At 46.5% G+C, this 16,052-nt stretch overlaps 1 protein-coding gene across 4 annotated transcripts in view; it reads left to right on the plus strand.

Annotated features, from left to right (window-relative positions):
- Positions 1–16,052, plus strand: part of PSME4 (proteasome activator subunit 4) — a 218,182-nt gene that overhangs the window by 56,013 nt on the left and 146,117 nt on the right. For 3 of the 4 annotated variants that reach the window (XM_073339167.1, XM_073339165.1, XM_073339168.1), the window contains exons 8-10: positions 2,694–2,816; positions 12,923–13,015; positions 14,692–14,957. In XM_073339167.1, the coding sequence (XP_073195268.1) occupies positions 2,694–2,816; positions 12,923–13,015; positions 14,692–14,957 (482 nt within the window). The remainder of the gene's footprint in view (positions 1–2,693; positions 2,817–12,922; positions 13,016–14,691; positions 14,958–16,052) is intronic. The other variant, XM_073339166.1, reaches the window with a different exon arrangement.

Genomic DNA, 16,052 nt, shown 5'->3' on the forward strand with positions numbered 1-16,052 from the left:
ACTGTGTGAAGGCCATCGTCCTCTGGAATTGGTGCCTCAAATATGACATCACTCTCCATGCTGTACATCTTCTTGGCACAAGCAACTCTCTTGTTGACTCCCTCAGTCTCTCCTTCCATGCCAACTATGAGTGCAAACTCTATGACCTCACACTCCGCTCTGTTCTTTGCCAGTGGGGTACCCCTCACTACGATTTCTTCGCCACAGCAGACAATCTCAAACTTCCTCCCTTCTGTTCCAGGGGAGCCCTCAGCCCAGGATCTCAGGGCGATGCCCTTCTCCTTCCTTGGACCACTGAACTCCACTGTGCCTTCCCGCCCATTCCCGTTTCCACAAGCCCTAAGCAAAATACAGTGGGATCAGGCGACAGTCATCCTTGTGGTCCCCACTTGGCTTTGCCAATATCGCTTTACAGATCTCCTTCTCCTCTCCATCTGCCCCCCAATTCACCTTCCCAATCTCCTGACACAACCCATTGGCTGCATCTGACAACCCAACCCCAGCCCCCCCACGGGCTGGTATTTGAATGGAGCTCGCGGATAGACGCAGCATGCTCTGCTCTGATTCCATCCACAACATCCTTACACACAGCAGGTGACGGCCCCCTAGAGTTTGCTATCAGGCGAAATGGTGCTGCTTCACCATTTGGGTGTGTGACCATGGCTATTCCCTGGATGCTATCTCCAGGCCTGTTGTCCTGGTCTACCTCCTCCACCTCCGGTACTCCGGCCTTGCCCACTCCGCCATTCATGTACACCTGGCGGCACTCAGTGCCTTTCTCCCCCCTGGTGAATGGCTTTTCCGTCTTCATTCACCCGACTACTGTCCGCTTCCTCCATGGCCTTCTCAATGCCGTTTCTTCAGTCTGCAAGCGGACCCCTACCTGGGACCTCAGTGTGGTCCTCTCCACCCTCACTAAGCTGCCCTTGGAATCTCTCGCCCCTTGCTCCCTGCCCACTTCTCCATGAAGGTGATCTTCTTGGTGGCCATTACCTCTGCACTATGCGTCAGCGAACTGGCGGCCATGATGGTGGATCCTCCCTTCACTGTCTTGCACAAGGACAATGTCTCCCTCCACCTCCACCACAAATTCCTCCCCAAAGTGGCATCCCCATTCCACCTCAATCAATGCCCCGCCTTCTACCAGACACTTTAATCTCCCCACCTTCTACCCCAAACTACATACCTCCTCCAGACACCGCGTGCTTCGTTCCCTGGACATACGTATGGTGCTGGCATTCTACCCTCAGCACACCTGCAGCTTCCGTGCTTTCTCCTGCCTTTTCATCGCCATTGCTGACCGTTATTGGGGCCGCGCACTCTCTTCGCAACGCCTCTCTGGCTGGATTTGCTGCTGTATTGTGGACTGCTATGCTCTCTCTCATGTTCTTTTGTATTGCTTCCATCAAAAAAAAGTGGTGGGCCTTATTAATCTCTTGTTTATTAAATCCAATGGGTTTGTCTTTAATTTCATATTCCTTTTTATGGTTCTGGAACTGCATTTTAATCATACTTGCCTGTTTTGGTTTTTTTTTCATTCAGACTTAACATTTCTTTGTTCTCCCATTTCTCTATTTTGCCTTATCCAAGATCCCCGAACACGTTGGTATGGTTTGAATCTCCATTATTAGCTGCAACACCTAGTTACCAACTATAAGGAGATGAATAGTTGGGGGTTGGACTAGATGACCTTCTGGGGTCCCTTCCAACCCTGATATTCTATGATTCTATGAATACAAGGACCCTTATGCCCTATCCTCAAGCTTCTGATGCAGAAGAAGTATGTGGGGATAGGACACTAAAGACTAACTTTCCTTCCATCTTCAAAAGCTATAGGTGCATGTAAGAAGTTGCTGGCACTCATTTTCCCTCTCAAACTTATAACATCATCAAAAATATTGGAATAAAAATAAATAACTCCTTGTCTGTAATACCTTTTCTAACTGAAAAGAAGTTGTAGGTGGAGTGCCCCACAGCAATTCTTGGAAAACACTCTTGTTTACAGTATGCACAAATCATTTGGAATACTAGGTAGAAGTTTAAATTGTAATGATAACCAAAGTATTACAAAAAGAACAGGAGTATTTGTGGCACCTTAGGGACTGACAAATTTATTTGAGCATAAGCTTTCATTGGCTAAAACCCACTTTATTGGATGCATGCAGTGGAAAATACAGTAGAAAGATATATATATATGATATATGTATAAAGATATATATATATACACACAGAACATGAAACAATGGATGTTATCATACACACTATAATGAGAGTGATCAGTTAAGGTGAGCTATTACCAGCAGAGGAGAGAAAAAACTATTGCATAATCTTTAACCTGATTTTAGTTCTCTAGTACCAGCAGTTTGAATCTCAGACTGCTGGGTGTTTAGTATCATGATAGTTCTCCTACAATCATGCATTTAAATGTATTTCACCTTTATGTGAAAACTGATTGTCTTAGAGTAACCCTTGATGCTGGGACCTAAAATTGTATCGGTTATGCACACTGCTAAGAATGGAACTTGCAGTAACTACGAGTAGCCAAACACTAAATGCATATGTGATGTTTTGTTACTCGGATGTTTATTCTAGCAAATTAATAACAACTATGCAGGAACTGTTGCCCCATTACAAGTATTGTACAGAAACCTCTTATAAATAGTATTAAGTAATAATATTAACTTTTTTAACAGATATTTACAAGGATTTTGAGAAGTTTGAATCTTCCAGTGGGAAGCGGTCAAGTTTTAGTTCCAAGATTCTTAACAAATGCTTATGATATAGGACATGCAGTAATGTGGATCACAGCCATGATGGTTAGTATTCTTTTTATATAGTACATTAAAAACTGGTAATGAAAAGCTCTGAACAGCTGTGTAGCTAAAATGATTAGAGTGTCTGGGTATTCAGCTTCAGCAGATGCTTATTTCTGAGGTTTTCTTTGACCAATGTTTATTTAAAGTAGTGCCTTACCGTAGGTTGGGGATGTGGAACATAAGGTTTATTTCAGGGCTGCTCTAAGTGGCACTTTGGAAATGAGCTGCCAGCTCATTGATTTAAAGTCCAATACAAGCATGAAGTTTGTCCACAGTGATATTCTTCAGAGATGCTTTACAAACAGGATTCTCATTCTTGGGTCCTGAGCTCCCACTGTGAGACAGGGAGAACTTCTGTTGCCAAAGGGTTTGGGCTTTTTTTTTTTTTTTTTTTTTTTCTGAGGTTCTGGTTGTGGTAATTGTCACTATCACTTTCCAGTCCCACTGGGTATTGTGTCCTTTATTTATACATGTCCTTTGTTACGGAAAATTAGTTCTTCTTTGAGTGCTTGCTCGTAAGGATTCCATTCTAGATGTGTGCGTGCCCACATACATGGCCCTCGGAGATTTTTGTTTTAGGACCACATAGGACTGACTGTGCCACCCGCTAGAGTACCGCTGCATGAGCGCGGTATATCAGGCGCCGCTGTCCCAATGCCCTCTCAGTTCCTTCTTACTGCCTGTGGTGGTCAGTCAGAGCACCTTTTTTTTCTTAGCTAGAGCTAGTGGTTGTCTGTCATTCTGAACTTTGTGCCTTAAGGCTGTTGTACGTAGTTCGCTTTTGCTAGTGCTAAGTAAAGTACTCGTTAAGTGTGTGTTAGTCGTTAGGGTCCCAGCAGGATTTTGCCCCAGGCGGGGCATGCCCGGGTCTCCCAGGTTTAAGCCCTGCTCGCACTGCAGCAGCCTATGCCTGTGAGTGACCCCCAGGGCAGCTTCCTTAAGTGCCTGGGGAGTCACACATGAAGGGGCAGTTGTGCAGAAACTTTCGGCCCCACACCCAGAGGGAGCGGGATATTGCCTCAGTGCTCTCCTGATGAAGTCCGCCCTCCGCCTGGCTTCCGAGCTGTCCAGGCAGGTAGTGCCAAGTGCCTCGGCCTCCGTGCATCAGCACCAGGCCTCTCCTGGCACTGTTGGCCATCACCTCTGCCAAAGAAGAAGGCCAAGAAGCACTCCCTGGCACCGAGCAAGAAGGCCCCAGGGGTCATCTACCAAGGGACCCAGACCTGCCCACCAAATTTCTCCGGAGCCACGCGATCATGCCTCCCTGGTTGGGGTGCCCTTAAAGGTCCATCACCGATTCCTGGGAGCAGTATGGTACCCGCACTGCTGCCTGCACCTTTGTCATCCCTGGCTCCCTCGGCGCAGAGAGAGCACAGGTCTCCACCTGCTCTGATGATGACCCTGCTGCCGCAGGTCCCTGCTAAGGCTCCCCAAGAGGGCAAGCCTGCAGTTAAGACCCCTCAGGGGATAGGGGAACAATGCTGATTGCCGGACAGAAGGTATTGCTCTTTGCTGCTGCGTCGGGAATCCCGGGGCAGATCCTAATTGTGTCGCCGGTCACCCAGGCAAGCTTCCAGATCCCCTTGTCACTACTCTCCAGCATGGGGTCAACGCTTTCCTTTCTATTCCTGGCACTGCTTGCTTTCTTGATGGTCGCATTGGTCCCAATCACTGGAATGGTGGGAATGTTCCTGGTACAGGTCTCCACGCTACAGTTACCTTTCAGTTACGCTTGGGCAACGATCACCGGTAGCCATGACCAGCAAACAAACGCAGATGTTGACGGCTCCTCCCTGGTCACCAGAAGAGGGTTCCTCCTGTCCGGAGGGCCAGTTCAGCTGATTGCCAAAGTCTCATTGGCATGATTGGGCACCGGAGCCCGCTCCCTCATCTGCAGGACCGCAATGGCAGCATAACCACTGGCCAGCACAGTGGTCTTATTGGAGTGCATTGGGCATACCGGTTGTGATGGTGCCTCCTTCACAGCGCTGCTCGGTGGCTGCAGCGGAACATTGGGTGGCGGCCCCACCAGCACCGGACCTGGTACTGGAAGCCCATTCTGAGGTCAGGGTGGAGGAACCTCTGCCCACCCCAAAGCATCTTTCTCCAACCATGGTTGAGACCCCAGCACCCCCACTGGCTTTCCAGTCTTCCTCGTCATCCCCATACGAGGCGGTCGCGGGACCTTCCAGAGCTAGCCCGCCGGGTGACTTTAGGGAACATCAAGCCTTTCTCTGGCACGTGGCCAAGCACCTGGTGCTCGAGGTACAGGAGATAGGGGAGCAGGAGGACACCCTCTTCAATGTCCTCTTGGCCTCTACGCTCGCCTGGGTCGCCCTGCATGAGAGGGTCCTCAGTATAGCCAAGGCCTTGCAGCAAACCCCCTTCTCCATCCCGCCCACCTCGAATTGGGCTGAGAAAAAGTACTTTGTGCCTGCCAAGGGTTTCGAATACCTCTATGCCCACCCGCCCCCGGGCTTGCTGGTTGTATCTGCAACCAACAAAAAAGACATGCAGGTCCCCACCTCCTCAACGTCCAAAAACAAAGACGCTAAGAAACTTGATTTATTTGGGGGAGAGATTTATTCTACTGCCAGCCTGCAATTTTGGGTGGCGAACCATCAGGTCCTGCTGGGCCAGTACAATTTTAATCTCTGGGACAGTCTCAAAAAGTTCCAGGAATCCTTCCCTCAGGGTTTGGCCCAAGAGTTTGGCACTCTGGAGGAGGGTATGGCAGTGGTCAGATGCTCCCTGCAAATGGCATGGGATGCAGCGGACTTGTCGGCAAGAGTGGCCAAATTGGCAGTGGTCATGCGATGTAGTTCCTGGCTCCAGACGGCAGGCCTCTCCCAGGAGATGCAGGCCTCGATCCAGGACCTCCCCTTTGACAGAGTTGGTTTGTTCTTGGATCAGACAGATGCTGGGCTGTACCGGTTGAAGGACACTAGGGCTACTCTTCGTTCGTTGGGCATGCACATGCTGTAATCAGCCAGGAAGCCCTTCCAACCACCACTGCCGCCAAGACCCTGGCAGCCTCATTAGGGACCTACAAGGAGAAGGGATGCTAGTTTTAGTAGTTGTCGCCCTTCTTCCTCCTGCTCGCCAGCCCAGCCTGGGGCAGCCAAACACCCAGGGGGCCAGAAGTGATCGTTTTGAGAGTGTGCCCGAGAGTGACGCCCCAGTCAGTCCACGATCCTACCCGCCTTTTCCTCAACCGCCTTTCCCCCTGCCGCTCAGCCTGGTCATGGGTTATGTGGGACCACTGGGTCCTGGACATAGTGGCTTGGGGCTATACCCTGCAGTTCTTGGCTGCTCCTCCTCCCAGCTTCCCCCCTCCCCCCAATTTTCCCATCTCTTTTCAGAAACCCTTCTCACGAGCAATTCCTTGCTCAGGAGGTAGAGAAGCTCTTGGGCTTGGGGGCTGTGGAGAAGGTTCCTCGGGACATTGAACGAAGAGAATTCTATTCCCACTACTTCCTAATCCCAAAGGAGGTCTCAGGCCCCTCGTGGATCTGCATGGCCTCAACCAGTCTCTCAAGAAATTGAAGTTCCACATGGACTCCCTGGTCTCCATCATTCCTTCTCTGGATCCGGGGGGGCTGGTACATTGCTCTCGACTTGAAGGACACTTACTTTCATGTCTCCATATTCCTGGGCCACAAGTGCTTCTTGCGTTTCATAGTGGCCGGGCGTCACTTCCAGTTCATGGCGTTACCCTTTGGCCTGTCTTTGCCCCCAGGGTGCTCACAAGGTGAGTGACACTGGTAGTGGCTTACCTGAGACATCGCCAGGTCCAGATCTTCCCGTATCTCGACAGCTGGCTCATCAAGGGCAGGTCTCCGGAGCAGGTCCGATGGAGCCTCGAGCTGGTGTGGTTCACCTGCAATGATCTGGGCCTGTTAATAAACACAGAATAGTCCACGTTAATGCTGGCCCAACGCATAGAGTTTATTGGAGAGGTTCTCGACTCCACGCGAGCGAAAGCCTTTTTTCCGGAAGTGCACTTCCAAACCATGTCGGACTTGATGGCCCACGTGAAGAGCCATCCGCTTATCACAGCCCATGACTAATGGGCCACGTGGCCGAGTGCACATACATGGTCAGCCATGCCCATCTTCATGTACGACCTCTGCAGGCATGGCTGGCCTTGGTCTGTATCCCCAGCAGGGATGTCCTGGACCGAGTGGTCATGGTGCCAAGCCACGTCTCTCTCATCCTTGGACTGGTGGCTGGATCCAGAGTCGGTGCAGCAGGTGGTTCCCTTTGTGACCCCGTCTCCGTCGCTTACCCTGGTTTCAGACGCATCTGACCTGGGCTGGGGAGCCCATCTGGACGAGCTCAACGCCCAGGGCTTCTGGCTATACAGCGATCTGGGCCTTCATATGAACGTCATGGAGCTCAAAGCGGTTTGCCAGGCCTTCCAGGTATTCTTGTTCCACCTGAAGGGCAGGGTGGTGCAGATTCTGATGGACAATACAGCTGCAATGTACTACATCAACAAGCAGGTTGGAGCCAGGTCTTCGGGCCTTTGTTGGGGAAGCGCTCAGCCTCTGGAACTTTTGTGTGTGACATGCCATTCATTTGGTAGTTGCCCACCTGCCCAGAGCCAAGAATGGCCTGGCAGATTGCCTCAGCAGGACCTTCTCATCTCACCACATATGGTCACTCCCTCTGGAAGTGGTCAGCCTGATCTTCCACAGGTCCAGACAGAACAGGCAGTGCCACATGTTCTGTTCTCTGCGGGGCAGGGACAAAGCGTACATCAGCACCCAAAGTCAAATACCACCTTCCCGCCAGTGCCGTTAATCCACAGAGTCCTGCTCAAGGTAAAGTAAGACAAAGTATTCTAATTGTCCTGGTGTGGCCTCATCAGTACTGGTTCGGCATGCTGCTGAGTCTCTTGGCAGCCACCCCGCTGCAGGTTCCTCTTCGGCCAGATCTGCTGTCCCAGAACCACGGCAACCTGCTGCACGCGAACCTGGAGTCACTTGACTGCTTTGCTGCTGCGTGGTTGAGTGTGGACAAACGGGGGTGTTCCGCTGGTGTCCAGAAGGTCCTGCTGGGGAGCAGAAAACTGTCCACCTACCTATGTGGTGAAGTGGAAGCAGTTCATGTGTTGGGTCTCAGACTGACACATTCGTGCAGAAGAGGCCCCTCTGCAGGACATCCTGGTTTATTTACTACCCCTTAAGCACAAGAGTCTGTCGCTAACTTTGATCAAGGTATACCTGGCAACCATTTTGGCGTTCCACCCTCCACTTCAGGGCTGGTCGGTCTTCACCCATCCCATAACGGGAAGCTTCCTGAAGGGTTTGGAGCACCTTTACCCACATGTCCAAGATCCGGTCCCACCTTGGGATCTGAATCTTGTGCTGTTCATGCTCAGGGGTCCACTCTTTGAACCCTTGGCTTCCTGCTCCCTTCTGCTTCTCTCCTGGAAGGTCGTCTTCTTGGCCGCTATAATTGCAGCCCGTAGGGTGACCAAGATCAGGGTGCTCACATCAGACTATACAGACTTCTGTAAGGACAAAGTCCAGCTGCGTCTGCACCTAGCCTTTCTGCCCAAGGTCATCTCCGAGTTCCTTACTGGTCAAGACATTTACTTACCAGTCCTTTGTCCAAAGCCTCATGCAAAGAATGAGGAGCTCAGGCTGCATGCCCTGGATGTCAGATGGGCGCTGGCCTTCTACATTGTTGGAACAAAGCTGTTCCGTAAATCAACACAGTTGTTTGTTGCTGTCACTGACAGGATGAAAGGTTGCCCAGTGTCAGTCCAGAGAATCTTGTATTGGATCACGGCCTGCATCCTCTACTGCTGTGAGCTGGAAAAAATGCCTCCGCTGGCGAACATGACGGCTTATTCAGCTACGGTGCAGGTGTCCTCAACAGCCTCCCTAGTGCAGGTGCCGATCCAAGAGATCTGTTGGGCCGCAACCTGGTTATCCATCTACACATTTGCGTCGCACTATGTGCTGACCCAGCAGGCTCGAGACAATGCTGGCTTTGGCAGAGCAGTGCTGCAAACTGTGAGACTGTGAACTCCAAGCCTACCTCCATTGATTCTACTTGTGAGTCACCTAGAATGGAATCGACATGAGCGAGCACTCGAAGAAGAAAAAAGGTTACCTACCTTTCAGAACTGTTGTTCTTCAGGGAGATGTGTTGCTCATGTCCATTCCATTACCTACCCTTCTGCCCCTCTGTTGGAGTTGTCGGCAAGAAGGAACAGAGAGGGCGTAGGGCCGCCAGCCCCTGATATACCACAGCATGAGTGCGGTACTCCAGAGGGCACCACAGCTGGCCCTAAGGCAAAAATCTCCGTCGGGGACACATGTTCTGCCCTGGACTGGAATGGACGTGAACAACACATCATAAATGCCTCACCCATTAGAGTACAGTGGGGAATCCTAATCCTATGTTTTCTGTCATTAGTCTATTACTATAAAATATTATAAATTCCTTATAGCTTTATTGCAGGATAGAGTACATTATATTGAAATAAAACAATTAAACTTCAGGTCTGTTTCATTACAGTTTTATTGTTATTAGAGTTGCAACTTAGCTCAGGTTTACAGTCCAAATTTTCATGGGTCTACCTCGCATCCTGTAAGGATAATTAAAGAATCATGAATTTAATTTTGGGTGACGTTAGTGCACTGAAATGGAGCTATGTTGTTTCATCAAAGAATGTAAAGAAATGCCAACAATAACAGTTACAAAAAGAAGGCTTCTAACATTATGCTATAGCCTGCCAACATTACTACATGGAATGAATTAATCATTCTAAGTAGCTGCCCTGTTCTGAATGTAAATATTTGTTCAGGAAGCATACATTTAGGTTTGTAGTGGTCCCTTGCTCTCAAATGAGGCGGGAGGTCACTCCACCTAGCTGTATCAGGCAACAGCACTCACGCTCGGGTCCCGCTGGTGGGGCCGAGCAGTAAGACGTCTACAGCTCTGTAGCTACCTAGTAGAGGCAAAGAAGCAGTAACAGGCTGATGCTCTAGCCCCTCAGGTGGAGCAAAGCGGTGAGCACTCTTTAGCCCACAGTCTCCTGGCTGGGGCTTGCAGTAATTAACAGTCTAGGGCTCTGGCCCTCTGGGTGGGGCAGAGCAAGGAGCAGGCCTTAGCCTAAGCCTCCTAGATAAGGCAGCCAGCAAACGCAGTCTAAGGCTCACTGTCTCCTGATGGCACAAGCCAAACACAGGCCTTCTGGCCTAGGGGTACAAACGTCGCCATCCCTGGGATGGGGTTGGTGTCGGGGAGCCATAGGGGGACCCGGACCCATCCGACTCCACTGGGCCCTAACAGTGGCGGAGTGTTCTGCCACTGGGTCAACGAGGGATCCCACCAAAATACCCTGACCCCTGCTCTGGGAACCAAACTGGACTAATGTCTGGTTTCCCTGAGCTACTTCCTATCACAGTTTGGAGAGGGGGTTCCGTAGTCCAAGGGTTCTCTGTCTCCTCAGGGTACACTGCACACGGCAGTCCTGGCAACTCCTCTCTAAGGATGGTTGTGACAGGTGCCATCTGGAACTGGGGTACCACTGAGCCCCCCGACGCACCAGCCTGGGCTCCCTTTTCACTATACTGCTCCCTTTACACTGTACTGCTGTGAACAGCCTGCACGTTCACCAGCACGCATACAGATAGGGCACACCCAGCTGCAGTTACGTGCAGATGCTGTGATCATTTCTGCATGGTAAAGCTCCAGCTAAGGAACTTCCCAGCTATTCTGCACCTCCCTCTGAAGTGTAAACCCAAAATTACACCGTCTTGCACTGCACAGGGAACTGTACAGCATAAGCTCATGAAATTTGTCCCCTCCCTCAATGTGGAGAGGAATATACAACAGCTTTCTGCCCCTGAGTTATGACTCCCATCCACACTTGTTTTATACAAAGCAAAAACAAATTTATTAACTGCAAAAGATAGATTTTTAAGTGATTACACAGCGGAGTACCTAGCAATAAACAAAAAACGCAAACTAAGCTTAATATATTACATAGATCAGATCTGAATAGCAAATCCTCACCGTATGTGATGATAGAAGCAGGCTACAGTTTCTTAAGGGGCAAGCTGCACTAGTTTACAGCTTGTAATCCCCAGGTGTTCCATTCACAGGCTTAAAATCCTTTTAGCCTGGGTCCAGCACTTCTTCCAGTTCAGTCTTAGTTCCTCAGGTGTTTCCAGGAGTCTCTTTGGGTGGGGAGTCAGTGAAGAACCACGATGATGCCTTAAATAGCCTTTGCATATGGCAGGAAACCTTTGTTTCAAGGCTTGGTTCCCATGCCAGTCAGTGGAAAAACACTGATATCCCAAGATGGAGTCCAGCACCAGGTGACATGGTCACATGTCCCTGTAGTGTCATAGCTGCCATGAGTCGAAGGCTGTTTGTAGCATCCTCAATAAGGCTCCCAGGTGTGAAATAAGCTTCTTCTAAGGCCTATTGTTCTTACTAATGGTTCATTAACTTGAACGGGCCTTTCCCAGACAGCCATCTAGACTGAGAGTCCTTTGTCTAGTGGGCGTTCCCAATGTGTGCTCACATTTGTAACACAGATGCGTAGTCAATATTCCTAACTTCAGATACAAAAGTGATAATGCATACAAATAGGATAATCATATTCAGTAAATCATAACTTTTTCAGTAATATCTCACATGACCTATCTTGCATAAAATACATCAGAATTATGCCATAATCATATCATCATAATATCTCTCTGAAGAATATGGGGTGCAATGTAACATAGTCTCCTCCGGAGGCAAGGCGCTGCACATCGTCAGCTTGGCTGTAGCAGCAGACTGGAGAGGCATATCTTCTTCTGTGGCTCCTGCTCACCTGAGCTGCAGGGCTTTTCCTATAACTTCCAGTTCCACCCCGGTACTTCTGTTTGGGGGGGGGGGGGGGGAGGCGGGTCTGGCTCTTCCCACTGGAGGAATTAGTGGTCCCTCGCTCTCAAGTCCAGAGGGAGGCCACTCTGCCTCATTACAAGGTTCAAATCTCAGGTAACTTGCTTTTTATTCTTACTGACTTACAGCTGTGCTGCTCTTAATACTGGGTTAAGAACCATCCTATTAACTTTCTCAGCATATATAAAAATTTGAATATGAATTTCTAGGAGAAATCAGCCACCCCACTTACAGGAATGTATATTTAGATTTGGCAAAATTTGATTTTTATTTTTTTACAATTTTGACCAATAATATTGATGTTTATTTTTAAGCATTTTAGATTTTTTTATCTATTTTAAATTTTCATAGTTTTGAGAAATTATGGGAGGGGGTGTCAAACAATAATTATTTAATTGGAGAAGACATTGAGATTTAGTAAAATTAAATCTTTGTAACTGGTAAAACACAAATTGTCAACATCACATGTCAGAGTATGCAAAGCAAATTTCCTTAAATGAAATTCTAATAAGTTCTCAAGCATATTTTTCTTTCTTAGCCTATCTGTAATTTTTTATTATCGTTCACGGAAATATTTTCCCGTTGGTTTGTTGATGGTGAAACTGATATAACCGAATAAGAATCTAATCCTTCCAAGCCTATGTATATTTCTTTCAGTTATTAGGCTTCCTGTGTCTGGTCTGGGGTATTTTTAGTGACGCTGCCGTTCTTCACTAGAAGCTGAACAAAAGTTCGGTGTCCTTTGCACAGTAGTTTGAATTTGTCTTCAATAATACGTTACCAGAATATTGCAGTTTCCTTTTTCCTGCCCATCTTCCTCAGACTGTAATATTGCATGGCATTTGTTATACATAAAAAGATACTTAAGAAAGATAGTTCTAAAAATAGACAGAAGTGGAATTCTTGCAAATTTTAAAACTCTTTCTGTTCGCAAGAACAGAAGAAAAGCATAGAGAGGTAATAGAATGTTTCTGTGACCAAAACCAAGCCCAAGTGATTTGTGTTAATAGTTTGTTAGTTAATCCAAGTTGCCTTTGTTATGGAAGGATATTATATCGATCTTTAACTTGTCTCATGATGCTGAATAATCTATTTTGGGTAGGTTAAACTTGATTTCTGACCTCAACAGTGTCCTTTTTCATGCTTTTCCTGTAAGTAGATTAAATATATATGTATTTGGTTTTGGACAGGGTGGACCAAGTAAACTAGTACAGAAGCACTTGTCTGGATTATTCAATAGTATTGCATCTTTTTACCATCCTTCAAATAATGGTCGCTGGCTGGTGAGTTTGTTATGCTTTGATTTTAAGACTAAAGATTTTAAATTTGGAGTGGGATTATAATTTTATCCTGAATTTTTCACTGCTGTGCTCTTCGCTCTTAGTAAAAGAGTATATGCTGCTTTATGCAAACCATTTCATCCTATAATAGATTACTGTGGACTATGTATATACTTTAAAAAATAAATTTCCAAGAAAACACTAATATGATGTGTGAAATTAAACTGAAAAGGAGCCAGAAAACTATCCCTATCTATTAAGAAAACATGGCTTATTTTTTAACTATTTTAAGTACAAGCTGTGAAAATGAACATGTCAGATTAAACTTGCTGCTAGTCTTTGTTGTGTCTGTCAGTTTTTCAAGAACCTAGTAAAACCTGATTTTGGAATAATTGATCGTATAATTCTAGTGTCTGAAGCACACTTTCTTCGTTAAGAGAATATGATACAATATTGACCTACATTTGTAGGTATAGCAGAATCTAACTTTGATTGATCAACATGAACTGAGCTTTTGTTAAAAGCACAGCTAAAAATCCACTATTTAACATTTTATGCTATTTTTGTTCTAATATTTAGTATTGAATTTAGACTGTAGCTTAATTTTCACAGTTAAAATTGATGTTCCAGTTCTCAACAGAACTGGATTTTTCTATATCTCTCTGTGCACAGTTCCTGTCAGAGATAAAATGAGCTTTTTTTAATCTCCAACAATTATTTTTAATTAGAAGTATCCTAGAAAAACATATGAAAAATTATTGGATCCAATTCTGCCTTCATACAACTTTCTTGAATGGGAGTTGCTTGTGCATAAGTTAGGGCAGAAAGGAGCTTACTAAAAGGCAATTTACTATTGCAGATATTACTGGTGAAAATATTTCTGGTGAACAATTCGCTGCACTGAATTCCAGCAGTGCTGTCATAAATTAGGTTTGGTTCACAGACTAAGTTAATTTAGTCAGTCTTTCTTGATGCTTTTTACATTAACTCTTTGTTACTGGAAATAGATATTGACGCATGTGAATAGTGAACACAAGGGCAGGTACCTTTCCCAACCTGCTCTGCAGAAGTGGGGTAGGTCCCTTAACAACCTTAAAGCTGGGTTTCTTGACCCTCAGAGGATCCTTGGACAACTTAGAGGTATTGTAGTGGGTCCTCTACCAGGCAGTGCAGGGCATCTCCCCTGGTAGCTGGCACAAGTTAGTGGCAAGGCTGCTCTAACTCGTGCCAGGGTCCTGCCTCATTCCTGAGCAGCTCCAAGATCACAGGATGGCTTACATATTCCAGAATGTTTCAAGCATATCCTCTGCACATACATATTTATGGAAGATCTCCATTGCTGGTAAGTAATCTTTATTTATCTGAGTTTTTTCTAGAGCTAATTTAGTCATTGTACAGAGTATATAAGCATGTGTTTTAAATGTTTATAGAAATGATTAGGAATGACATGAACAGTGTAGCTTGTAATGTTCTGGGAACTGAATTCTCATAGTGAATTCTGAACATTTAGATTTACTACATTCCTGCGGTTCTTATCCATTTTGAGCAACTGACCTGAAGTTAACAAGCTTATTTTTGAGTTCCTGGTATAGGAAAGGTATATCAGGTTTTTGCCACTGTCCATTCTCACTGCTAATTACTTGAAATTGATTGTTTCCTCTGGTTTATATATCCAACAGAACAAGTTGATGAAACTGCTTCAAAGGTTACCAAGTAGTGTTGTTAGAAGACTGCATCGTGAGCGTTACAAGAAGAAGACTTGGCTAACTCCTGTGCCTGATAGCCATAAACTTACTGATCAAGATGTTACAGACTTCGTAGAATGCATTATTCAACCTGTCCTTCTGGCTATGTTTAGTAAAACTGGAAGCCTAGAGGCTGCTCAAGCCCTACAAAATCTTGCACTAATGCGTCCTGAGTTAGTAATTCCACCTGTACTTGAAAAGTAAGTTACAATGAAGAAACATTACTGCAAATAGAAGTTCAGAGCTTGCCCCCCAGCAGCCATAGTGAGCCACAGAAGAATTTCCTTGATGAAGGGGAGTACTTGGGCTGGGGGAGCTGCTGAATTAGATCGGATCCACACCCATCCCTGCAGCTAGGTTAGTCGGGGTGTTGTCAAGTGAAGGAGGAAGTGCTTTTTAGTTTTTGTGCTCAGCTCCTCCCTGGCTCCTGGAATGGCTGGGGCTGTTGCTAGAGAGCATAAATTAGAATTGCCTTCAGGCTGCTCTAATTTATGATGGAGACTGTCAACAGACAGTTTCAGGATCAACTGTAAGCCAGATTTGCACCCCTCACTCCTGAGCTGTGCTGAGCTCTCCTTGTCACAGCTCACAATCTGGGCCAAAGTTTAAATAAGTATCTTTAATGTTATTTGAGTAGCAAAAAGTGTGTAATATATTACTTATTTATATTGATTTTTCAATTTTCTTTGACAAATGATACATTGTATTGTTACAGGTAGGTAAAAAATTTGCTTCAATGTTGCCTTTGATTTTACAAGAAAACTGCAAAAATAGCACTCATCTGGAATGTTTTGGGCCCCCAACTATAATTGAAATTCACTATAAAAATCAAATGAACTGGCAACAACATAATCATAGGATATAAGGGTTGGAAGGGACCTCAGGAGGTCATCTAGTCCAACCCCCTGCTCAAAAGCAGGACCCATCCCCAATTAAATCATCCCAGCCAGGGCTTTGTCAAGCCTGACCTTAAAAACTTCTAAGGAAGGAGATTCCACCACCTCCCTAGGCAACGCATTCCAGTGTTTCACCACCCTCCTAGTGAAAAAGTTTTTCCTAATATCCAACCTAAACCTCCCCCACTGCAACTTGAGACCATTACTCCTTGTCCTGTCCTCTTCTACCACTGAGAATAGTCTAGAACCATCCTCTCTGGAACCACCTCTCAGGTAGTTGAAAGCAGCTATCAAATCCCCCCTCATTTTTCTCTTCCGCAGACTAAACAATCCCAGTTCCTTCAGCCTCTCCTCATAAGTCATGTGTTCCAGACCCCTAATCATTTTTGTTGCCCTTCG

This window comes from Lepidochelys kempii, chromosome 3 (assembly GCF_965140265.1).
Source record: "Lepidochelys kempii isolate rLepKem1 chromosome 3, rLepKem1.hap2, whole genome shotgun sequence".
Lineage (NCBI taxonomy): Eukaryota > Metazoa > Chordata > Testudines > Cheloniidae > Lepidochelys > Lepidochelys kempii.